Source organism: Quercus robur, chromosome 12 (genome assembly GCF_932294415.1).
Source record: "Quercus robur chromosome 12, dhQueRobu3.1, whole genome shotgun sequence".
NCBI lineage: Eukaryota > Viridiplantae > Streptophyta > Magnoliopsida > Fagales > Fagaceae > Quercus > Quercus robur.
The window spans coordinates 11,156,312-11,182,371 of record NC_065545.1 but is presented as its reverse complement, the minus strand read 5'-3'; the positions used below and the strand labels follow the sequence as shown (position 1 = coordinate 11,182,371).

The 26,060-nt window shown below is 34.6% G+C and overlaps 1 protein-coding gene across 4 annotated transcripts; it reads left to right on the top strand.

Moving 5' to 3' along the window:
• Positions 1–1,604: 1,604 nt before the first annotated feature.
• LOC126709803 (beta-carotene hydroxylase 1, chloroplastic-like) lies at positions 1,605–15,958 on the top strand. Of its 4 annotated transcripts, none has more exons than XM_050410144.1 (7): positions 1,605–2,058; positions 2,141–2,200; positions 2,326–2,397; positions 2,684–2,818; positions 3,056–3,181; positions 3,286–3,342; positions 3,455–3,647. In XM_050410144.1, exons 1-7 carry the CDS (start codon positions 1,657–1,659, stop codon positions 3,527–3,529), a joined length of 927 nt encoding a protein of 308 aa, XP_050266101.1. In that variant the 5' UTR covers positions 1,605–1,656; the 3' UTR covers positions 3,530–3,647. The 4 variants fall into 4 exon arrangements, with proteins under 4 accessions (XP_050266101.1, XP_050266102.1, XP_050266100.1 ...); XM_050410143.1 differs by lacking the exons at positions 2,141–2,200; positions 2,326–2,397; positions 2,684–2,818; ... (1 more) ...; positions 3,286–3,342; positions 3,455–3,647 and adding exons at positions 14,353–14,412; positions 14,538–14,609; positions 14,895–15,029; ... (1 more) ...; positions 15,514–15,570; positions 15,682–15,958 and having other exon boundaries at positions 1,607–2,058; XM_050410142.1 differs by lacking the exons at positions 1,605–2,058; positions 2,141–2,200; positions 2,326–2,397; ... (2 more) ...; positions 3,286–3,342; positions 3,455–3,647 and adding exons at positions 13,816–14,266; positions 14,353–14,412; positions 14,538–14,609; ... (2 more) ...; positions 15,514–15,570; positions 15,682–15,958.
• Positions 15,959–26,060: the final 10,102 nt, after the last annotated feature.

Genomic DNA, 26,060 nt, shown 5'->3' with positions numbered 1-26,060 from the left:
CCGCCACAGACCAGCCCAGCCCACACCGTCCCAGCCGCATCTCCCTCACTCCTCTCTCTCACCCATCGCACTCATCTCTCTCACCCATCGCCGTCCCAGACCAGCCCTCGCCAATGCCATCCGTCGCCGTCCAGCCCAAACCAGCCCACGCCGTCGCCGTCCCAGACCAGCCCAGCCCATGCCGTCCGTCGCCGCATCTCCCTCACTCATCGCACTCCAGCTCATCTCCCTCACTCATCACCGTCGCCGTCCGTCGCCGTCGCAGGCTCTCATCTCACTCATCAAGCTCTCCACGCCGTCGCCGTCGCCGTCGCCGTCCCAGCCGATCCACTTCAGGTCAGTGCTCTCTCTTTTCTTTTGTAGTGAATTTTTTCATAGCTTAATTTTTCTGGGTTATTCTGATTTTGTGGTCTCTGTATTTGGGATTTTTTGTTTGGGAATTTTCTGTTATTTTGTTGCATGAATTCTGTGCTCTCTGTATTGAGAATTTTCTGTTTGCAGGAATTGGTTGTGTGGATTATGTGGTCTCTGTATTGGAAATTTTGTGTTTTGGAAATTTTCTGTTATTTTGTTGTGTGGATTTTGTGCACTCTGTATTGGGAATTTTCTGTTTGCAGGAATTGGTTGTGTGGATTATGTGGGCTCTGAATTGAGAATTTTCTATTTGCAGAAATTTCTTGTCTGGATTATGTGATTTCTGTAATTTGTGCGGGAAAGTTTTTATGTTTTGTTGTTAGTGTAATTTGTTGTGTTGCACAGAGCCAGAGTTACGTATGGGTGGTCTCTGTATGGGTGGTCTCTGTAAATTGTTGTGTTGCACAAAACCTGATCTCTGTAAATTATTGTGTTGCACAAAACTATATTACTGTGTTGCATAAAACCACATGAATGTATTGGGTCACTGTAATTTATTGTGTGGTCTCTGTAATTTGTCTATAAATGTAATATAAATGTCTCTGTAATATAAATGTAAGTTTGTTGTGTAATTTATCTATGTAATTTGTTGTGTCGATATAAATGTTAGTTTGGAAATTTTCTATGTGCAGGGAAGTTTATATATATTTTTTCTAATTTTATGGAGTCACGTAGGGACACAGAGTTACGTAGAGACTTAACATTTATCACGGGTATCATGAACGGGGATATAGAAATCGTCGGTGATGGCGGCGGCGGCGATGGCGGTGGAAAAAAAGTCGTCGGCGATGGCGGCGGCGGTGGTGGCGGCGGTGACGGTGGTGGCGGCGGTGGCGGTGGCGGTTGAAGGTGGTTGTGGTTGTTGTTTATTGTATAAGATATATTATTTTATTGTAGTGGATATATTATTTTATTGTAATGGATATATTATTTTATTGTGATGTTTATATTATTTTATTGTGTTAAAAGCTAAAATAGATCCACTGCTGCAGCATGTATGTAGGTAAAATAGATAAAGTAACTTTTGGTAGAGCTAAAAAGCTAAATTTTTAGCTCCACTGCTGTGGATAAAACGTTTGATTGCTAATTTTTCTCACAAATCAACGCCATGGCGGTCCCAAAACAGAAGGGCACACTAGTAAAATCACCAGACCAGCAACGTTGTGCGTTTTGTATAAAAACGTATCCATTAATGTAAGAGAAACAAAGAAAACCATATAGTTTCAATAATAAAAGACTCCCATGGCAACCGGAGTTTCGATTACTACTTCAAGCTCAATAGCGCACCGTTTCAAACATAAGACTTACTACCAGGTTCCAATTCCCTTTTTTAAATCATTCCCATACTCTCTTAAAGCAACCCCACCAACCCTTTTCCGTAGAAAGAGTTTTAGCTTGAGACTATGCTTCGTCAAGGAAGAGATCAACACAGAGATTAGTCAAGTTCAGAAAGAAAACGCTGTCCAATACGTTGATAATGATGTAAGGAACGAGGTAACAACAACCTCACGTATTGTGTCAGAGAGATTAGCGAGGAAAACATCAGAAAGATATACGTACCTAGTTGCTGCAATCATGTCCAGCTTTGGAATCACTTCCATGGCTGCTATGTCTGTTTATTATAGATTTTCTTTGCAAATGGAGGTAACCTATTTTTTTAATATGTTTTTTGCTTTTCTCTTCGTTTAAATATATGGGGCTTAACTTAATCAATTTTGATGATTAGGGTGGAGAAATTCCACTAGTGGAAATGTTCAGTACATTTGCTCTCTCTGTGGGTGCTGCAGTAAGTCTCTGATCTTCTTCCTCTTCATTTTTTTCTCATTTCCAAAACACTTTTGACAGTAATAAATGAACAAGATCTATGTTACTATTATTAATCATAGTTTTCTGGGTGTCCTTGATTTTCAGGTGGGAATGGAGTATTGGGCAAGGTGGGCTCACAGAGCGCTGTGGCATGCTTCATTGTGGCCTATGCACGAGGTCAATCGCTTAAAAAAGTCTAGCTAGCTAGTTCACTAGTTTCAAAGAGAAATTGAATCCAATCATTGCATGATTCTTGATTTGTTTAGAGTGCACGCGAATAATAAGATTAATTTACAAGTAACACATAAAAATACGTACATTTGAATCAATTTAATTAGAGTGAAAGTTTAATTCCAAGCCAGTACTTTTTTTTATTTTTTTAAATTGTAGTTGAGCTGCAAAGTATTTAGTAAAATTGATGTTGACCATGGCTGATTTGGTTAATTTGGCTTCATTATTACAGTCCCATCACCGACCAAGGGAGGGTCCTTTTGAGCTCAACGATGTTTTCGCCATGATCAACTCGGTTCCAGCAATTGCTCTTATTTTTTACGGCTTCTCTAACCAGGGTTTGGTTCCAGGACTCTGTTTCGGCCTTGTGAGTGTATCTCCCTTCCAATGACGTCGTTTTCTATTTTGGGTTTCTAACATCCTTGTCGTGGCCAAATCTTATTGGCCTACCTTACTTTGCTTTATTAATTACGAAAAGTTGGCTTTTTGAAAAGACTGTCCAATCCAATGTTTCACCACTTCTCTTTGTTTGACACGTTCCCCTGATAGTTACTTACACTTTTTTATTTTTTAATGTTTTGGAATTTTGGGACTTGAAAAAAAGGGTTTAGGACTCACAATGTATGGGTTGGCCTACATGTTTGTGCATGATGGACTTGTCCACCGTCGATTTCCAGTTGGGCCAATCGCTAATGTCCCTTATTTACAAAGAGTTGCTTTAGCCCACCAAGTAATAAACTTTTTTTCCCCCCAAATGATATAAAAACATTGCTTTTCAATTCTTTTCTTTCTTTCACTTGCTCATTGTTTCTCTTTTTTTGGTTGGAAAAATAGCTTCATCACTCGGACAAATTTGATGGTGTGCCATATGGGTTATTCTTGGGCCCAAAGGTGACCTTTCTTTCTAATTCTTTTGTGTTTATGTGGTTGACTTGTTAATCAAAAAAAAGATGGGTTAATACTTAATAGAGGCGTGACTAAATTCTCTTTTACGCTACGGCAGGAACTAGAAAAAGTTGGGGGAACAGAAGCGTTAGAAAAGGAAATTCAACGAAGGACTAACCAATCCAAAGTTTGATAGTGAAGTGTACCAGTGTGATTAAACCCCTCTTGTAGTGATCTTATAATAGTCAATTATAAAAATGGATTAGTTCTTTTGTCATTTGGTGAATAAAACTATAAAAGGCATTCCTAATGATTCATTTGTACAATAGTTTGGGTGAGTGGAAAATATCCTCGCTCCTCCTTTCATTGATTAAATGAATCCTTTGCGAAATGACTTTGCTTTGTAGGACAATCAAATTAAAGCAATTTCAATTTTGTTTCGATGTACTATATAGTGATTCACATCATGAATGACAATTGAACAAACTAGATTCATTTCACAAGTAATTATATCATGGTCAACTCGATCGCATGGGAAAAAAAGTAATCTAAGCGTGCGTTTGCCTAAGGATTATTATTTATTAGGTGTTTAGCGTTTTTTGGTTGGGTCCCACGGCACTATTTACGACCCAGCCAAACCTCAAAAAACGTGAATAAACAGAGTTAATTAACTACCAAATCCATTGTTTCTCCACCGAATTGAGACTGATCACAACCGCACAACCTTAATCATACGGTTCACATTGCCATCATCATACTGTGCGATTTCTATTTATGGACTAGCTTTTTATTATTATAGCTTATTTGCTTTGATAAGAGTACAATATATAAAATATATAATTGTACGCTTACCAAAGAAAAATTAGTTGAAAGAAAATAAACTAAACTCAATCTTGTTAAGTATATAGGAATGAGTGAAGTCTCATATTGTACAATGATGAGAAAAATTAGTAGTTAATATAACATCATTAAGCATAAACTCATTGGGATTAAGCCTTTCAGATTAAAGTATATTTCTATATGTAATATTAATTACTCAAGGAAGTTCTCCAAGGTTTTTATATTCCTAACAATTGGTATCAGAACCCATGGTGGTGTAGGGCAAAGGTGGCAAGGTCATTGAGGTTTCTTTTACAGTCGGAGCGGGAATGGTGTGTGTGTACTTGAAGCCCCTTTGCAGTTGGAACGAGGATGATATATTGCACCAAGCAAGTACTTGAAGCCCTTTCGCAGTTGGAGTGGGAATGGTATATTGCACTAAGCAAACCCACACAAACGATATTGGAAAAGGCCCAACAAAGGAGTAATATTGCTAATGGTGGTAAGGTGCGAAGTTCCCATGGAGGATAAAAGACATGTGGGGTTGACACATGGAGGCCCATGGATGATGCACTAGTAAAGGAAAAAGCTCATTAAGTAAGAGGGAGCGAGTAGGACTTATTCATGGCCCATGGAGAGGTCTTGAAACTCACAAAGAGGCAAAGACTCACACGTGAGGGGGAGATTGTTGGATATATACGTGTGAGTGAAGTCCCCCATTGAATAATAATGAGAAGAATTAGTAGTTTTTTTTTTTTTACAAGATAGAAATTCTACTTTAATCTAACCTAAGTGTATATGTGTGTAAAGTTCCCTCCTGGAGACTTGAATCCCGACCCTTACCCCCCACACCTTACAAGTACTTTTTGGCATTGAGTAAAATAGTAGTTAATATAATATAATTGAGTACATATTTATTGGAATTAGGCTTTTTAGGTTAAAGTGTGTTTTTATATATTATATTAATTACTTAAAGAAACTCTCAGGTTTTCAACAAATCACACTAAGAATCCGTGCCCATCTTATTTTAGGGTTTTATATGTGATGATATTGGACCAACATGGTGCTGTATAGCATTTTCCATAAACTATATATATATATATATATATATATATATATATATGTGTGTGTGTGTGTGTGAGATAAAATAGAATAGAAGAGTGGGTGTTTGTAGTGTAGGTGATGATTTAATTTCAAATCTCCTCCGTATATAATATACGTCTCTATTATATGCGTAATACCTTCCGTCATGACTCATGGGGAGCAAAATTGTGGTTATAGCAATTGTATCGAGCATCAGATTCAAATCTCACTAGTGAGTAGTGACTGATTTTATTTTTCTTTTTCTTTTTTCTAAAGCTCATCACTAGTCACTAGTGACGTTTTTAAATTTAATTTTTTCTATATTATTTTTTCTTCGGCTTGATATATAGGTGTTGCTTTGCAATTTAAGACTAACTAACGTAGAGTAGTAGGTGTCGATATTCCACAGCAATTTAAGACTAGCTTGGTGAAGCTCATGCCACCCTTTTGGCTCTCAAGATGTCAACATTCCACAGCCTCTCTTATATTTAGTTTGAAAGAGATTTCCTTAGGGTATGATATATATAACTACTACTATTCATACATTTTAGTTCTAAAATTATAATAAAGTGAAGTGTTATGTGCATATGAAAACAAAGAGATTAGCTTTTTTTCAATTTTTAATTTTTATAAAAGTCACGTGCAAATGAGAAGTTTGTATTTTTTAAAAATATCTTAAATTTAAAAATCATTACAATTGCTAAGAAATAGTTAGAAAGAAATAGGTAATTCTTTTTTCTTTTTTTTATGGAAATGGGGTCTTATTTATAAGTAAAGTGAAAGCTCGAATTTGTGTGCATACACAAGAGTTTGTTTAGACTCCCAATTAAAAATTACGGCTCGGTTGCTTTTACTCTAACTTATCTAAATACGGAACAAGAGTCAGGGAAGAGAGATGCAACCACAAGATAACACCAAGACGTGTTATCAAAGAGGAAACCGAAGAACTCGGCGAAAAATCTCTCCGCCGCCCTCTAAGCGGTGAATTGATCCACTAGAGAATAAAGTTGGAGTACACGTACGAATAACAAAAGACCCTCTAAGCCTAGTCTATCCAATGTACTTGAAGTCAAGGGGTTCATTTGAACTCCCTGAACAAAGGGTAGAGCCGCCCTTGGCTGTAGGTGTGTAACCATTCAAATTAATGGCAAATATTCTTTGCAACATGTCCTAGCCACTTAACTACCATGTTAAAATGCTTCTTCCTCTTCCTTTCGTTTCATTTGTCATCAACGAACTATGTTTTATGCTAGAAGGTTTTTTTTCAAACTCATTACATGATGACTCATACATCTTTGACGTGTTAGTTATGTGACTAAAAACAAACATAAATGATATTATTAATTGCCATATAATGGACTGGAAGAATTTTCCTTAAAATCGGTTTAGAGATAAACTTTTTCTTAATAATTTTAGGCCATATGCATAAAAGCAACTTGTGATACATGGTTTAGAGTACACTTTTTACTAATAACTAGTTGCAGATTCACGCAATGCGTGAGAATATACAACTATTTTGTAACGTGGTATAATATATGATTTATTCTATAAAATGTAATGGAGATATTATTTCTAAGATTATTTTTCATCTCTCCATCTCTACAAATATATCATTCTAATATTTTGAGTTTTTTTTTTTTAAATAACTTAGTTGCATTTGATTGATATTATTCTATTTTTTTGTGATAAAAGATAGAAATAGTATTCTTTTTTCAAGTGATCTATATTATTCAAACTTGTGTATAGTGTGTTATAGTTTTTTTTTTTTTTTTCAACAACTAAAATTTTTGAGTTCCAAAATTAATTATTTGAATTTTTCATTCTCTTAAGAAGATTTTCATGATAACCAAACCTCATCACAAATTTACAATTGATATTACTCAAATAATTTATAGAGACATTCAAATACATAATCATCTCAATTCTAAAATATCTAAAAATTAACTCAAACCAAAACTATAAGAGGGATAGAGAGTACATGTGATAAATAACTCAAAAAACACCCCACCAAAGTGTATCATCCAAAACTAGAGACACACACACCAAAAAAAGAAAAAAATAAAAGAAAAAGAAACAAAAAAAATTCATCAATCTAAAATAGAGTTGCAAGAAAGAATTTATGAGAGAGAGAGAGAGAGTATTTACCTTTTTGTGTGAGCAAAATATGGATTGGGTGGAATAGAAAATAAAATTTTTTATAGTAAAAAAATTGGGGAGAAAAAGAGTCAAAATAAAATGAAGATGAAGGGATGGAGATATTGTAATTAGGTTAAGGTATAGAGTAGTGGGGAGATAAAAAGGTAAAAGTAAGTAAATTTTGGAGAATGTATAATTGTAAAATGGCAAATTAATAAGGAGAAAAATAATTTAAGAGAAATGCTAAAGGATGCCCTTAAGTCAATAGTTAATTATCCATTTAAAAAAAGATTTTATGGGGAAAAAAAAAAAGCAATTAATGTTTTGACAGCTTTTTTCATTTCCCATAAACGTAGTGTAAAAAATTTCCTAAAATGGATTGTTAACCATTGCCCTAAGGGCATTCGTTAGCATGACCCATAATTTAAAAAGAGAGAGAAAATATTGAAAATAGGTTGGTGATGCGGCGCTAATGTAACTCAACAAAAACGTGGCAATATTAAACTCTATGCTTCAACTTTTAGATATATATATTTATAGGGAAATGCTAACGAGTGTCCTAAGTAGGGGTGTCCATGCAACCCGTTCACCCGATCAAACCGAGAAACCCGCCCGGACCGACCCGCTCTCCGTCCGACCCGACGACTCTGGCGGTCGGCGGCGGGTCTCAATCCTCCAAACCCGATTCCGGCAGGTCGAGTGGCGGGTTTTCTCCTCTAAAACCGCAGCCACTCGACCCGCCTGACCACCACTTCAGATGAAAGCCTCCTCCGTTCAGATCCGTCGACGATTTGCCATCTGTCACTTAGACCGGCGATGATTTTGCTCCGATCTACTTAGATCCGACGATTTTTGGCTCAGATCCGGCGATATTTTTCAAAACATCGCTCAGATCGGTGACGTTTAAGCTCAAAAATCGCTTAGATCGGTGACGTTTAAGCTCGGATCGGTGACATTTAAGCTCAGATCGGTAACTTTGGCTTAGATCCGGCGATGTTTAAGCTCTGATCGGTCAGGTTTCGCTCTCCACCGACCAAATCCGATGACGGTTCGTTCTTCTCCGCTGTCGCCGCCGTTCGTCGGTTTCAACCGAACCGACCGATCGTTTTTTAGAATCCGATCCGACTCGACCCGTGGTGATCGGTGGTCGGTTACGGGTCTGATTCTCTCCCACCCGACCTGAGCGGGTCGAGTCCGGGTTGGGCACAAACCCGACCCGGCCCGACCCGTGGACATCCCTAGTCCTAAGGGCACTTGTTAAGAATCCAGTTAAAGAAAGTTTTTATGAGGAAAAAAAAAAGTAATTAGTGTTTTGACAGTTTTTTTATTTCCTATAAAAGTGATGTCAAAACTTTCCTAAAATGGATTCTTAACGAGTGCCCTTAGGGCACTCGTTAGCATGACCCATATTTATATATATAGATTTTAGATTATATGCATGAAGCAAATTGTGACACGTAGCTTGGCATATGAAGTGCCACATTTCTAAATATCTAAGTCCCATCAAATTTATTTGAAAAACTTTCCATCAAATTACAAAGGGGACTGACCTTTTTCTCTACAACAACCAAAAAAAAAAAAAAAAAAAAGGAAAGAAAGAAAGGGTACTGACTTAAGTTCTGAGTGCAATTTTAATTCAAAACCATGGAGTTTGTATTGAATATAATGTTGCCCTAAAGCTCCTAGATTAACCCGAAGATAAAATATTGATAAAGATAACGAAATGAAATTTGATTGAAATACTCATTAACCTAGGCAAGATAGAACTAAAAAAGTAGACATGATGACAAGAATCGTACTGGGCAAGATACAGCTTTGTGTGACATTTATATGCGCCCTCTTTAGCGAACATGACCCATGAAAGTAGACTATTGGGCCCAGACCAATACTAGATGGAGTTTTTACACTTCGTACATGTGGTAAATAATTTTCCCTCATCGTGCCTTCTCTCTCTATACAGTTACTTTACAGGAAACGGTCAAAGATGAAGGGTAAAAAGTAAAATCATTTAATCATGATTATCTTCTAAGCGTTTCTAAATTGCAATAAGAAAGATGAAACCCACTTCTGTTTCTTCTACTTTTGTTTTTCTATGAGCAGCCATCAAGGTAAATGGGTTTCATAAGGTGTGCAAAACTATATATATCGGTAGGCAAAAACAATAGAAAGAGTTAGTACTTAGTACTAACCATGAAGATTATAGGTCACTAATTGAGTAATTTCACAATCATTAAGGCCATGATTTGGGATTTTTTAACCACACTATCTAGAATTCTGAGCCATATTTTCACTGCAATGCATAAGAAAAAGCCCAAAACAAAGGATTCAGCTTGGAGTTGGGGATGAAGCCAACTTCTTGTTCTAACTTCTATAAGCAATTGAGTTGACGAATATAAACATCAGAAAAGTTTGTGTCATTTGATTTGACTTCTTGTTTTTGGATTTTCACGGCCTAGAAATACAAGGTATTGGCCCATATCGAACGAGGGCCTGTATAAGCCGAAATCAGACATATTTTAGGCTCTGAATAGAATTCTATTCGAACTCAATGCCTTCAACCACTTCTTGGGTTGGGTATGACCCCAATGAATGGCCCATGTGTTCCTTAATTTCGACCAGCGTCTACCATTTGACGGACTCATGAAATTAAATAAGACACTTCTCAACTGACTCAAGTCATTTTCATTGAAGCAAAATTATTATCAGACTGGACTGTTTGAGATTCGCTTATTTTACTGAAACTAAAAACTTTTTGTTGGAAGTACTGTAGATAAAGATAAATGTTAGTTGAAATAGTACAGTGGACCTATGAATGGTATCAAAAAGTGCAGTGGGACCCATAAATAGTAGTAAAAATAAACTAAATAGTAAAATAAGTTTGTAACAAATAAGTTAGCCAAACAGACACTAATAAATAATACTTTTTGTTCTTAAAATTTGTTCCTTACAACCTAAACACTTTTAGCTATTTATGTTTTATTTTTTTATTTATTTTAATTTTGGTTCTTTACTTTTTAGTATTTGTTTTCATATTTGTCCTTTATGTTCTAAATTTTTTATTGGGCAAATTACAATTAACCCATCTGTGATTTGACTAAAATTTAAGTTGTCTATCTGTGATTTAAAATTTAACACTTCACCCACCTGAGGTTGTTGAGACTCATTTTGACAACTCCAGTAAGAGAAAAAGCCCAGCAACACAGGCAGACCAAAGTTAACAAGCAAGAAAAAGCCATTGAGCCCAAGTGGTAGGAATGAACGGCTCACGGGCTCATAAAGTGGGTCTTGAGGAAGCAAACGAGCTTGAATGGGCCCGGAAAGAAAAAAGAAGTAAATCCATGGGCAGTATATAGAAAAGCGAGAAGGGGCCACAGCAGGCCCAAAGTAATGCAAGCAAAGAAAGTAAGGAGCTGATGGAAGACCCATCAACCCCAAGGATGAGGTATAAAGTAATTGAGTCAGGGAAGCCCAAGAGAGTTAGTAAAGGCCAATGGGAAAGCAGGATTGGAAAAGGGTCAGCAAGCCCAAAGAGGCCCAGCAGGATTGAGTCAAACAATATTACAATAGGAATAGTAGAGTGGTATGGCAGGAAATGCTAACAAGGCCACAGAGTAAATACAGAGTAGGCCGGGGGAAGGAAGGCCCATGATCCGACAAGGCCCAACCTCTAAAAGAAGCAAGTCATAAAAAATGGCAGATCGGAAAACAACCCACGCCATAAGAAGCCAAAAGTGCATGGCAGAACGTACAGACCAATTTCCAGATCACGGCAAATGCATAAGCAGCAAACGAAGAAGGTGAAGCACGCGTAAGACCCAGACACCACTAGCCTATACCAAGCCAATATAGGAAGTGGTGGGTCATGGGTCAGAGGTAAGAGAGAGCATGGTCTGGCAGTGGGGAGAGGAAAAAAAAATATTCTGGGGTTCTTGCTCAGGCTCTTTTGGGAGAAATGTCCTACTGGGATGACATGCCACTTAAAAGAAGTAAGGATGAGTTGGAACCACTAGATGCATGCCATGAGGGATAGAGAGAGAGAGAGAAAGCACACACACTGTAACGGGTAGAAAAGCCACGACAAACAAACAAAAAAAATAGCCTTCTTTGTCTGGCAGAGGGGAGCAGTACAGCCAGCACAGGTAAGTGGTGGTGGTTAAATAACTAACGTTCAGTAAGTGATCGGCAAGGACACCCACATCAAATAAAGGCAGTTAAGGGCTAAAAAAGTAAATATCAGTCACGGTAGGCTCTATATAAAGGACCCTTTGTTGTGCACTGAAAGGGGGATTCGAAAAATCACAGTAATATGAATTTCTAGGAAAAACCATAACCAGAAGTAAGCATTGAAAAGGAAAAGAAGTAAAACAAAAAGAAAGTAAAAGTAAGAAGTAACGAGAGAAAAAGAAAAACAGAGAGTTTAGAACGGCAAACATGCACCAATAGGTTGATCTCCTCTCTCCCTTAATAGTCTTACTCTCTATAAAAGGCAAAAGATCTGTATTTAGGCATAGTCCATTTAGACCTGTTCTCTCAAAGCAATTAATTTCTTCTCTGAGATTACTCGTGTTGAGGGAACGATTTTCCCTTCTTGGTTTCAATCCCGTAAATTACTTGGCATGGCAAACTAACACTTTGATTTTGGTAACTCTGTTTATCATTCACTTAGTTTATTCTGTGTATGGAGAGCCTTTTGTTGCTCACTTTTATTTATTGTGGCTAAAAGTAGTAATTGTATTTTCTTGTGTTATCCATATTATATCTGTCTGCCATAACTTCTTTATCGTGGCTTTGCTTGCCATGTGCATGTAACCAAAGCCTGGCAGACGTGGTGTAGTTTGTGCACAAGCCGGACCAAGGTGGGTTCCAGTTGGATCGGTTTCAACTCCCTTATCCAGAAAACTCGGGCCTAGTGCAGTAGGAAGCAGTCCAGCATTACAAACAAGGCCCACCACCTTACAGAGGTTTGACTGAAATTTAAATTGCCTACTTGTGGTTTTAAATCTCATGATGTAAGTGTTCCATTGAATTCTTTTTGATATTGTATTTTTATGTTTTTTATGTTTTTGGAGAAGAGAGACATAAAAGTGGAGCACAATTGCATATTTAACCTTGTTTTTAACAGAGGTTGGTTACATAAATCTAACTAATTTAACCTCAAGTGGGTAAAATATCAAATTTTAAATCACAGGTAGGTAACTTAAATTTCAACCAAATCACAGGTGGGTAAGTTGTAATTTCCCCCTTTTGATTTTAATATTCATGTTTGTTTCAGTTTTTCGTTTGACCTTTTATAATTTAAAATATTCATTTTCATGAAGGGTTAAAATAAAGTGTCAAAATTCATTCAAAAAATAATAATAAATAAAGTGTCAAAATTTAATAAAATAATAAAGTGTCAAAATAAAATTTTTTTTTAAGTACAATATTTGAAGAGAATTACTATAGTACTATACATCGTTGGCTATGGAAAAATTTACCATATGTTTAGTGTATGTATCCCCCCTCTCACATGGAATGAACCCTACACTTATATTTAAATTTTTATTAAAATCTTACCAAATTATATATTTTTAAATATGTACGATGTACCCCCTCTTACATGGAGAGATCCCATGCACACTAATATTTAAATTTCTTATTAAAATCTTACCAAATTATATCTTCTTTAAATATTAGAATATAATTGTATAATTAGAATATATTATTATAGATTATACCATCAAAAGTTAAACGTTATTTTTAAATTATATTTATATTTAAATTTTCTATTAAAATCTTACCTGATTATATATTTTCTTTAAATATTAGAATATATAGTTTTATGTATCACAATCATAATAAATGTCTATTAATAATTACAGTAATAATTATATTTTATATTTAGTCAAATAATAAAAGTGAAAAAATTATATTTTGTTAAAAAAATCATGCATTAATTGCATAGATTCTTGACTAGTTGTTAAACTTTGATTTATCAATAAAACATTAAAGTTTGATATGCTGGATTTATTAGATATTGATTGAATGTTTGTTCCTTAGTACTATAAATGCATACTCTTCCTTCTCACATAATTGTGAATCTCATTAATTAAATTTACGATGAGATTTATCATTTATATGAGAATAAATAATACACATTTATAATACTCTTAAATTATTCAATAATTTTTTGTGTACAGGGCATCCACTTACTGTCTTACTGAAGTTACTGGCTACTTCTCCATGTTAATTAAAACTTTCACAGATTCTGGAACCCTGCGTCGTCCCTTACGTTTGATTGCTAATTTTTCTCACAAATCAACGTCATGGCGGTCAAAATATTGGAAAACAAACAAAAATGAAGATTCGTTCGCCTCATGGCGGTCCCAAAACAGAAGGGCACACTAGTAAAATCACCAGACCAGCAACGTTGTGCGTTTTGTATAAAAACGTATCCATTAATGTAAAAGAAACAAAGAAAACCATATAGTTTCAATAATAAAAGACTCCCATGGCAACCGGAGTTTCGATTACTACTTCAAGCTCAATAGCGCACCGTTTCAAACATAAGACTTACTACCAGGTTCCAATTCCCTTTTTTAAATCATTCCCATACTCTCTTAAAGCAACCCCACCCACCCTTTTCCGTAGAAAGAGTTTTAGCTTGAGACTATGCTTCGTCAAGGAAGAGATCAACACAGAGATTAGTCAAGTTCAGAAAGAAAACGCTGTCCAATACGTTGATAATGATGTAAGGAACGAGGTAACAACAACCTCACGTGTTGTGTCAGAGAGATTAGCAAGGAAAACATCAGAAAGATATACGTACCTAGTTGCTGCAATCATGTCCAGCTTTGGAATCACTTCCATGGCTGCTATGTCTGTTTATTATAGATTTTCTTTGCAAATGGAGGTAACCTATTTTTTTAATATGTTTTTTGCTTTTCTCTTCGTTTAAATATATGGGGCTTAACTTAATCAATTTTGATGATTAGCCAGGGTGGAGAAATTCCACTAGTGGAAATGTTCAGTACATTTGCTCTCTCTGTGGGTGCTGCAGTAAGTCTCTGATCTTCTTCCTCTTCATTTTTTTCTCATTTCCAAAACACTTTTGACAGTAATAAATGAACAAGATCTATGTTACTATTAGTAATCATAGTTTTCTGGGTGTCCTTGATTTTCAGGTGGGAATGGAGTATTGGGCAAGGTGGGCTCACAGAGCGCTGTGGCATGCTTCATTGTGGCCTATGCACGAGGTCAATCGCTTAAAAAAGTCTAGCTAACTAGTTCACTATTTTCAAAGAGAAATTGAATCCAATCATTGCATGATTCTTGATTTGTTTAGAGTGCACGCAAATAATAAGATTAATTTACAAGTAACACATAAAAAAACGTACATTTGAATCAATTTAATTAGAGTGAAAGTTTAATTTCAAGCCGGTACTTTTTATATTTTTTTAAATAGTAGTTGAGCTGCAAAGTATTTAGTAAAATTGATGTTGACCATGGCTGATTGGTTTAATTTGGATTTATTATTACAGTCCCATCACCGACCAAGGGAGGGTCCTTTTGAGCTCAACGATGTTTTCGCCATGATCAACTCGGTTCCAGCAATTGCTCTTATTTTTTACGGCTTCTCTAACCAGGGTTTGGTTCCAGGACTCTGTTTGGGCCTTGTGAGTATATCTCCATTCCAACGACGTCGTTTTCTATTTTGGCTTTCTAACATCCTTGTCGTGGCCAAATCTTATTGGCCTACCTTACTTTGTTTTATTAATTACGAAAAGTTGGCTTTTTGAAAAGACTGTCCAATCCAATTTTTCACCACTTCTCTTTGTTTGACACGTTCCCCTGATAGTTACTTACACTTTTTTATTTTTTAATGTTTTGGAATTTTGGGACTTGAAAAACAGGGTTTAGGACTCACAATGTATGGGATGGCCTACATGTTTGTGCATGATGGACTTGTCCACCGTCGATTTCCAGTTGGGCCAATCGCTAATGTCCCTTATTTACAAAGAGTTGCTTCAGCCCACCAAGTAATAAACTCCCCCCCCCCCCCCCCCCCCAACCAAAAAAAAAGATATAAAAACATTGCTTTTCAATTCTTTTCTTTCTTTCACTTGCTCATTGTTTCTCTTTTCTTGGTTGGAATAATAGCTTCATCACTCGGGCAAATTTGATGGCGTGCCATATGGGTTATTCTTGGGCCCAAAGGTGACCTCTCTTTCTAATTCTTTTGTGTTTATGTGATTGACTTGTTAATCAAATAAGGATGGGTTAATACTTAATAGAGGCGTGACTAAATTCTCTTTTATGCTATGGCAGGAACTAGAAAAAGTTGGGGGAACAGAAGCGTTAGAAAAGGAAATTCAACGAAGGACTAACCAATCCAAAGTTTGATGGTGAAGTGTACCAGTGTGATTAAACCCCTCTTGTGTTCTTATAATAGTCAATTATAAAAATGGATTAGTTCTTTTGTCATTTGGTGAATAAAACTATAAAAGGCATTCCTAATGATTCATTTGTACAATAGTTTGAGTGAGTGGAAAGAAAATGACCTCGCTCCTCCTTTCATTGATTAAATGAATCCTTTGCCAAATGACTTTGCTGTGTAGGACAATCCAATTAAAGCAATTTCAATTTTGTTTCCGTGTACTATATAGTGATTCACATCATGAATGGCAGTTGAACAAACTAGATTCATTTCACAAGTAATTACATCATGGTCAACTCGCATGTGAAAAAAAGTAATCTAAGCGTGCGTTTGCCTAAGGATTATTAGCCGTTTTGCTTTTTTTGGTTGGATCTCACAGCACTATTCACGACCCAGTCAAACTTTAAAAAATACACATAAGTAGGTTAGCCATGAGTCCCACGACACTATTCATAGTTTAAAAATTATTTTGCTATAGTGTTTTTAGCAATAAGTTTTCAGTTTTTAGCAAAATAAGCGATATTCAAACAGATCCTAAATATTTGTTCATTGAATGTAACTCTTTTTAAGAACTTAATTTCCACAATGGATAACTCTAAAAAGCATGTTGTTTGTTTGTTTGTTTGTTTGTTTTTTTTGATGGAGAAAAGCATTCTGTTTGATTGGTGTTAGAAATGGTTACTTTCATGGACTAACCAAGGTAGGTTTAATTGAAATTCAGCAAAAAAGAAAAAGAAAAAGGTAAGTTAATTAACTGCCAAATCCATTGTTTCTCCACCGAATTGAGACTAATCACAACCGCACAACCTTAATCACATGGTTCACATTGCTATCATCATACAGTTTCTATTTATGGGCTAGCTTTTTATTATTATAGCTTATTTTATATATTGTACTCTTATCAAAGCAAAATTAGTTGAAAGAAAATAAACTAAACTCAATCATGTTAAGTGTGTGTGTATATATATATATATGAGTCAAGTCCCATATTATATAATGATGAGAAAAATTAGTAGTTAATATAACATAATTGAGCATAAACCCATTGGGATTAAGCCTTTTAGGTTAAAGTATGTCTCTATATGTAATATTAATTACTTAAGGAAACTCTCTAAGGTTTTTATCTTTCTAACAAGTGATATCAGAGCTCATGGTGGTGTGGGGCAAAGGTGGTAAGGTCATTGAGGTTCCTTTCGCAGTTGGAGCGGGAATAAGGTATGTGTACTTGAAGCCCCTTCGCAGTTGGAGCAGGGATGATATATTGCATCAAGCAAGTACTTGAAGCCCTTTCGCAGTTGGAGCGGGAATGGCATATTGCACCAAGCAAGCCCACACAAACGATATTGGAAAAGTCCTAACAAAGGAATAATATTGCCAATGGTGGTAAGGTGCGAGGTTCCCATGGAGGATAAAAGACATGTGGGGTTGACATGTGGAGGCCCATGGATGATGCACTAGTAAAGGAAAAAGCTCACTAAGTAAGAGGGAGCGAGTAGGACTTATTCATGGCCTATGGAGAGGTCTTAAAACCCACAAAGAGGCAAAGACTCACACGTGAGGGTAAGCTTGTTGGAAATAAACGTGTGAGTGAAGTCTCCCATTGAATAATGATGAGAAGAATTTGTAGGTTTTTTTTTTGTTTTTTTTTTTTTAATACAAGATAGAAATTCTACTTTAATTTAATCTAAGTGTATATATATGTAAAACTCCCTTTTAGAGACTTGAATCCCGACCCTTACTCCCCTCACCCTACAAGTACTTATACTTATGGAGTGACCATTGCACCAAAAATGCGCGGTGGTCTTTTTGGTATTGAGTAAAATAATAATTAATATAACATAATTGAGCACATATCTATTGGACTTAGACCTTTTGAGTTAAAATGTGTCTTTATATATATTATATTAATTACTTAAAGAAGTCTTAGGTTTTTATATTCCCAACAAATCACACTAAGAATCCGTGCCCATCTTATTTTAGGGTTTTATACATGATGATATAGTACCAACATGGCGTTGTATAGAATTTTCCATAAACTATATCTATATATGTGATAAAATAGAATAGAAGAGTGGGTGTTTATAGTGTGGGTGATGATTTAATTTCAAATCTCCTCCGTATATAATATACGTCTCTATTATATGCGTAATACCTTCCGTCATGACTCATGGGGAGCAAAATTGTGGTTATAGCAATTGTATCGAGCATCAGATTCAGATCTCACTAGGGTGTAGTGAGAAGTGACTAATTATATCTTCTTCTTTTTTTTTCTTTTTTTCTTTTTTTTTTTTTCTAAAGCTCATCACTTGTCACTTGTGACGTTTTCGTTCAACAATATATTTAATTTTTTCTATATTATTTTTTCTTCGGCTTGATATGTAGGTGTTGCTTTGCAATTTAAGACTAACTAACATAGAGTAGTAGGTGTTGATATTCCACAACAATTTAAGACTAGCTTGGTGAAGCTCAAGGCCGGCTAAACCTATAGGCCACTTAGGCTACTGCCTAAGGCCCCCAATTGTAAGAGGGCCCCCAATAATACTAATTTATTATATAATATTGCTTTCTCATTTGAAAAAAAAAATTAAAAAAAAAAGATTTAAGGCCCCAACCAAATTATTTAAGCCTCTAATTGAAAATTGAGAAGAAACAAGTTATTTCTAACTGTTTCTCACAAAGCAAAAAAGCTGAAATAACATGAAGTCTAATCAAATCACCAAATTTTTAGCTTTCTCAGAAAAAAATCACCACATCCAAGTATCCTCTGGATCATACCTTTGTACCACATTTCATTAAGAAAACCCATGTTTATTACTTGAAATGTTGAGAGGGAGAGAAAGAGAGACACCGATTTTCTCAATATACAAGTAACAAAATGTAGAAGAAAAGATAACAAAAGGCAGTAAAAAAAAATAATAGACAAGTAACAAAAGGCAGAAAAAGAAAAAAGAAAAAAACACTCACTCTCTCCATCTTGATTCTAAAAAATACACCATTTTTAGTTGGCTTACTCATTAATTGGTGTTGACAATAGACTTGGTGTGTACACAGATCTTCATTTCAGGCTCGTTTTTTGTTCTCTTCTCTTTGCCTCTTTGGTCTTCTTCATGGAATTATCTTTGCTACTGGGTTTTCATTCCCTTTTTTGGCTTAACTTTTGTTGTATTCTTTACACTTTTGTTTTTGCAGAACTTGAATGCAAAAACTTAATTAGTAATTTTGCCTCTCAAAAAGCAAGAAAAATAAATTTTATTTGAAAAAATATATGAATTTATAATTAAATATAATAAAAGGCTCCGCTTAAAGTTTTCGCCTAAGGCCTCCAAATTCATTGAGCTGGACCTGTGAAGCTCATGCCACCCTTTTGGTTCTCAAGATGTCAACATCTTTTCTTATATTTAGTTTGAAAGAGATTCCCTTAGGGTATGAGATAGATAGATAAATATATATATATATATATATATATATATATATATATAACTACTACTATTCATACATTTTAGTTCTAAAATTATAATAAAGTTAAGTGTTACGTGCATATGAAAACAAAGAGATTAGCTTTTTTTTCAATTTTTATAAAAGTCACGTGCAAATGAGAAGTTTGTATTTTTAAAAATATCTTAAATTTAAAAATCATTACAATTGCTAAGAAATAGTTAGAAAGAAATAAGTAATTCTCAATTTAAGGAATAATCATTACTAAGGAATAATATATTACTTCCCGTAACGAAGACACAACCAAACAAAAGTGATGCTTGACAGAGCCGGTGATTCACTGCCATGATCATATGAGTCAAGATCTTGCATGATGGCTTTTCTCATGTGGCAAACACATCTACTTTTTTTTTTTAACCGCTTAAAATCTTAACCAGCCAAAAAAAAGTTGCAAACAAAATAAACAATAGATCCCATGAAACACGCAAAAGTAAGAATTTCAGCATAGTTCCACGAAAAAAGAGTCAAACAAAAATCTGGAATAGATATTATAAAGTACTTCTCTGAAACACGTGTTAGTCAAAGATCATAGTGTTTATTATACACAAACTTAGCGAAAATAACAGTAGATAATTAGATATTGATTTGCTTTTATGTAGATATGCTTAATTGTTATCGACTATTCTATTGCTGAAAAATCCATCTTTTTTTTTTTTCAAAGTTCTTTTTATTTAAAAAATTAATTAAAAGAAGAAAAAAAAATTGCTAATAGGCAATAGTTCACAATTAGGTCTCACTGCAATTATGTGCACCTAACTTGTGCTGTGCTGCGTGGAGCATGAGATAGTAGAGAAGCCATTTTCACTCTCTAATGTACGATGATGTTTGTGGGGGGAATATATTGAAGTCCTAATAATAGTAAGTCAATACTTCACCTGGGAAGAGATGACGTGCAAGGAAGTTTCGAAGTGGAGTGACTTTAAAAACAACCCTTTGCAAAATATCAACTTATTAGACTCATTGATAGTAAGACACGCAAAAAAAAAAAAAAAAGGCTCTAATTGGAGCAAGGAAGTTAAAAAAATTGACATCCAAGGAAACTATAATAGTTAACCTCAACGCAATCAGCGCTCATGGATAGCGGATTATGAGTGTTCCGTTTTCATCTCGTCTTCTTTTTTAGAGTCGAGATACGGGACAACCAATATGAGGCAAGAATGAAAATAGGTTTTGACGTGGGTATTTTATCATCCCTAATTAGGTTGTTATAGAAGCAAGAAAGGTGACTGTAAAAAAAGAGAGATATTTTAGAAGATATAGTAAAATATGTATTTTTAATGAAAATATAAAATGTGTAAAACAATTAAGTTATATAATCAGTATATTCTTCCAAAAAAATAAAATTATAAATCATATATGTATACAAAAATAAAATTATAAATATTTTAATATATTTATTAAATAAAAAATATATACAAACTTGTGACGGTTAGGTACTAGGTAATTTCCATTTTCACATATAAAATGGAAAAAATATTTTGTTTTCAAGGTATGGGGAAAAAATCCCATGGGATAAAGCGGGACACGAAAAATAAAGCATTTTATTATCTCTATTCATCGAGTCTGCTAGAAAATAACCCACTATCATCCAAAGTTCAAACAACCTATCACGAGAGCTTAATTCAAACTTATGGTGCCTGACTCATTATTATACAGCTCTAGAAATTGATTCAAACTGCTAAAGTTTTTTTTTTTTTTTTTTTAATTTTTAAAAAAAAAATTTTTTAATTTTATTTATTTATTAAGGTTTGAGATTGAATGTTAGTTTGATTAAGGTTAAGAAATTTAAGGTAAGTCGAGAAAGATTCCCAATCACATGGTGATACTCATGAGTAATTTTATTTGTAGTTGGAATTTAGAATTTGATGTGGGTATAAACTAAATATAGAGTCTCTTATCGTATGTTTAGATAAAAAAGAGATGGAAGGAGAAGAGAGGAAATCAGTAAAGGGAAAGTTGGCTAGAATATATTAAAAAAAATTAATCCATTTTAGACATCTTCCATTCTCTTTTCATTTACTCTTTTCTCATCTCCCTCTATTCAAATATAGGGTTAAATTTCAAATTTTATTTCATGTTTGAAATTTACAGTTTTCTTTTAATATATATATAAAAAAGGAGTCCAATAATTTGATTCTGAATTTGAAATGGAATTGCAATTCTTTTTTTTTTCTTTTTAATTTTTTTTACCTTTTGGTTAATCAATCACATTCAAAATTTCATAATGCAACTGATCCTTCTGATGAAGAAGACTCGTCTACGATGTTTTTTTAATCACTGTTTTAATTTAACTTTATAACCATTGGGGAAGGAAATTTTGAACTTGGTTTCACCTTATAAAAGAGACCAAACATTATCACAAAGTTAAAAAACTCTTTTATAGACCACTAAATTTATAAGTTATACTGTAAAAGGTAAATTTACTCACCTTTCAATAGATTTGATCAATTTAACTCTAGTGAAATGGTTTCCTTTTTAGCATGTTCACCACGCATTCTCCTAGCTAAGAAGAGGGGCTTTGGAAATCGTGGCCATTGTTTCCGGGATTGGGTTCTTATGACTGGGCTTTGGTTTAATGGTAGTCCGATTACTGGTCCGGGCTTGGGTGTATAATTGTATGTGTTAGCTTAGCCCATTATCCGGTCTACAGTTGAATCACTTCTTTTTTTTTTTTTTTTTTTTTTTTTTTTTTTTTTTTTGAAATAATTAGAAATACTTACATACTTACCTAAATGGTAAATATACTTGCCCTAGAACTCGAACTTGCAAACTCGCCGATATGGTGCAATGGTAGTTGAATCACAATCTCAACAGGGATAAGCTTTTGCCCTTATTTTCCAAAAATAACAGCCATATGTCCCTATTTTGAAATTATTTAGGTCTGTGTCCCTTTTTTAGTACTTGATTTTGTATAAATCGGCTTCTTCACGATACTTGACTATACTAAAATCGAGTTCTATGTAACTTGATTTTACTATGATCCAGTTCATTTTGGGATTTTTCCACGCTAGATTGCCAACGTGGCTTTTTCCCAAATTTTTAATTTAGCCAGAACTCGATGTTATTAAAATCGAGTTCTTGAGGGAAATTTTCATCACCAAGTTGCATGTGAATTTTTTTTTGTCGTGTATGTAACTCAATTATGAATATCGAGTACACTGAATTTTTTAAAAAGCATGCTAGACCTCAAGATAATCGAGTTAGGGTGCTATACACCCTTGCATTCATAGATTCACAAATTCACAAACTCACAGATTTTCCTCACAGATCCACAGCTATACATCCCTAGATTCGATGTTATTTCTCTATCATCTCAGGTAAAAAACCCATATCAGAATTTGATGCACATAGAAAATTTTATGGCGTAGGTGAGGAGTAGTTTTAGATATTGCAAAGGTTTATCATCCATAATGTATTTTCATATTAGAGAAGAATTTTCATTTCATAGGTTGTATTGCTTGTGCTTTGGTATTTTGTTGAATGAGTGTTATGTGAGTATATCGGGGTTATATTGGTTCTTTGGTGTTGTAAATTTTAATTACAAAAAATAAAAATCTTTAGATTTGGTAGAAGTAATGTACAATAAATCTTATTTGGGTGATGAGTGTTATGTGAGTACATTGGGGTTATATATATTGGTTCTTTGGTGTTGTAAATTTTAATTAGAAAAAATGAAAATCTTTAATGCATTTCATACTTCATGTTGGAAAATGAAAATTTTAAAAAAATAGAAATTTGCATTATGCAAATGAAGGTGTATGTAGCTAGTAAGCAGAAGTTATTATTTTGCAAAAGTTAAACGTATATAATTATCATTGTCAGACATTAACAATAACACTTTGTATTACACACAACATGTAGACATTAACAATAAGGTCTAATCTTTGTAGGTAGAAAATTTTGAAAATCATCATTGCTTGAATTTGAGAAGTCTGAAATATCTTTTTCATCATCTAACGAAGTAATTTCATTAATAGACTTGATGGGTCACTTTTGCTCCTTCCCCTGTAGATGTTTCCTAGCTTTTTGGATTGCATGAAAATGGTCTAGTCACCTTTGCATTTGATTGTTCTCCTGTTCAAGACAAGCAAGTATGTTGGTAGGTTTGTCTCTAGGTTACTCAGCTGAACATGTCTTAAGAACTCATAACCCATGCCATTGATAATACACCTCAAACTCACACCTCTTCTCATATAGGGTTGACCATGGTGGTTTTGCTACTGTGATGACCATTCATTATTGTGGTGCATTTATAACCTCATTTCATGGTCCAAGCATTATAATATATATAAGTTATTAGGACTTGTCATGTCAATATAGGCTGGAAAAATAATATATGAACAAGATTACCCATATTCCTAATGTTATAGTGATATTTCAAGATGTGTGCAGTAGTTGCAGCGTACTTGAACAGAGCATCATCTTTTATTGACACAGTACTATGCATTATGCACTAGGGTACGATTATTCATTTAGCATGTAATACTACATAAATTTATGAATGTCTTTGCCACGTACCATCTTATGCAACTATATATTATTTACCAACAATTGATGCACACTGTTAACTCGATCATTTGATATTATTGTATTCAGCATCAATGTCTGATTCTGGCAACCCTTTAATCTACATGCCTCGCAACGTGTTCACCGCGATGGGTCATTGTTAGGTATTGGAAGATGAGTTCAGCTATCCAATCGATCACAATCTGCAAAATAATGCATGGGTTTACAATACCATGAAGCAGGAGTGGACTTGGTTATTCCGTGAACAAGAAATGTTTTATGATGAGTTGGTCGATTATAAGTTGTCAATGCCTCAACAACTCGCATCGCAGATGCCAAGAGACATGATAGACGAACTTTATAGAGCATTGAACCACATAAGAGAAGAAAACAATCGAATGAAGATATGTTTTAATCGATATCAAACCCAAATTGAGATTCGAGAAGTGGAGTGTAAGTTGTACGAGCAAGCACGATACATGCAATCACTTTTTGTGGCAGACATTTATCAGTTAGACGTGAAGATGTCAAATGAAGAGTAATCGTGTAGTGGTCTAATTGGACTTTGTTGTATAACTATTTTCCTTAACTATGTTTTAGATGTATGTATGTCACTATTGTTGTGTTCGTACTATATAGGGAACAATGTTTACTTTCAGGGGACAATGTAAACCTTATTATTATCGGTACAAGCATACACATTATTTGTAATCTTGAATGATTACTTAGGGTGAAGAGTTAAACAATTTATTATATGCATAACACAGAAAACTTAAATATTCTCACACAAGATGCCATCAATATGCATGTACTGCATATCGAACCAATTTATTATACGCATAACACAGAAAACTTAAATATTCTTACACATGATGACATCAATATGCATGCACTGCATATTAAACACTAACAGTACTAACATTATTGACTTAATCCTAGAGATAATACACACACCACATAGAACTTAGCTAGGCGATGCCTTACATAGGTATTTATTCTAACAAGTAGTCCTTGTAGTTGAGGACATTATTACGTTCTACTAGTGTGAGTTGCCTATTGGTTACGGCAGCTAGCCTTCTGCAAACTGTAGCATGTGACATCTGCACCTACAGAGTAACATCAGATTGTTCTCTTTTCTGATTTCAGTGACAACTACACTGCAATTGAAGCCGTAGAAATTGAATACTGTTACACTGCTGGTGGTTGAGAATCTATGCAATTGATTACTACAGCTACCGCTAGAGCTACACTTTTAAGGCCTATAAAATAGAAAGGAGCAACTTTATGTCAAAGTCAAAGTTAGCTTCCCATGCAATTCAAATGTTTTGGCGTGAGTCTAGAGTTATCTACAATCCTAATAAATATTGGCATTGCATACAATCGTTTTGGTGTGATAAGTACTCAAAATCTCTACTTCGCTTTATTGCTTTTTCCTCTTCTTGGTTTCTCAACCATACAGAAGTGTTTAGGTGGGAGGAGCCGGTCACACTTGTGAGAATAATTACATGAGTTATTAATATATATATATATATATATTGAAACTGAGAACAATTTAATGAGTTAAATGACGTCTTGGTAGTCACGCTCAAATTGTTGCACTCTAATTTCAGACCCAACTTTTTTTCTTCTTTTGTTTTTATTAATTTTTTTTAGAAACTTCTTCATTTCTTTCTTGTTGAATACTTTAATAAATTCTATTGGCCCTATTGTGATTCAAGTTCATAAAAAAAATAATCTAGAATATCACCATTCATACATGATGAGTCAAAAAATAACCTAAGATTGTTGTAGGGGAACAATTTAGTGACCCAATCCTTGTCGTTCAAGTCTTGGTCCAAAAAGTCCAACACAATGAAATTTTGTAGAGTATGGGCTAAAGAACTTGGTTTCAGTTAGTTTAAACGGTTTGTTGTATGAGTTAAGGGAATACATGAACAAGAACGAAATGCCACTGTGTCCAAAGGTCCCCAGAAATGATAAGGCTAAAAACTTGATTATTGGATACAAATTATTGGATACAGATTAATGCCATAGGATTCCTTTTTTATGCTAAAATCTTCTCCCCCCTCTCCTGGCGAACTTCTCCATATTATATAGGTCTTTTCCAATCATCTGGGCTTTACATTTGTTAATCATCCAAACCTCCACTTGAGCACCTGTTCCATCAGACACCTCTCTCAGTTCTTTGTGAGTTACGGTAGCCAAGGTAGTACTGTTCAGGGGTCTTCTCCACATTAATGCGGCTAGGAGAGTAGTTGTAATGCATTTA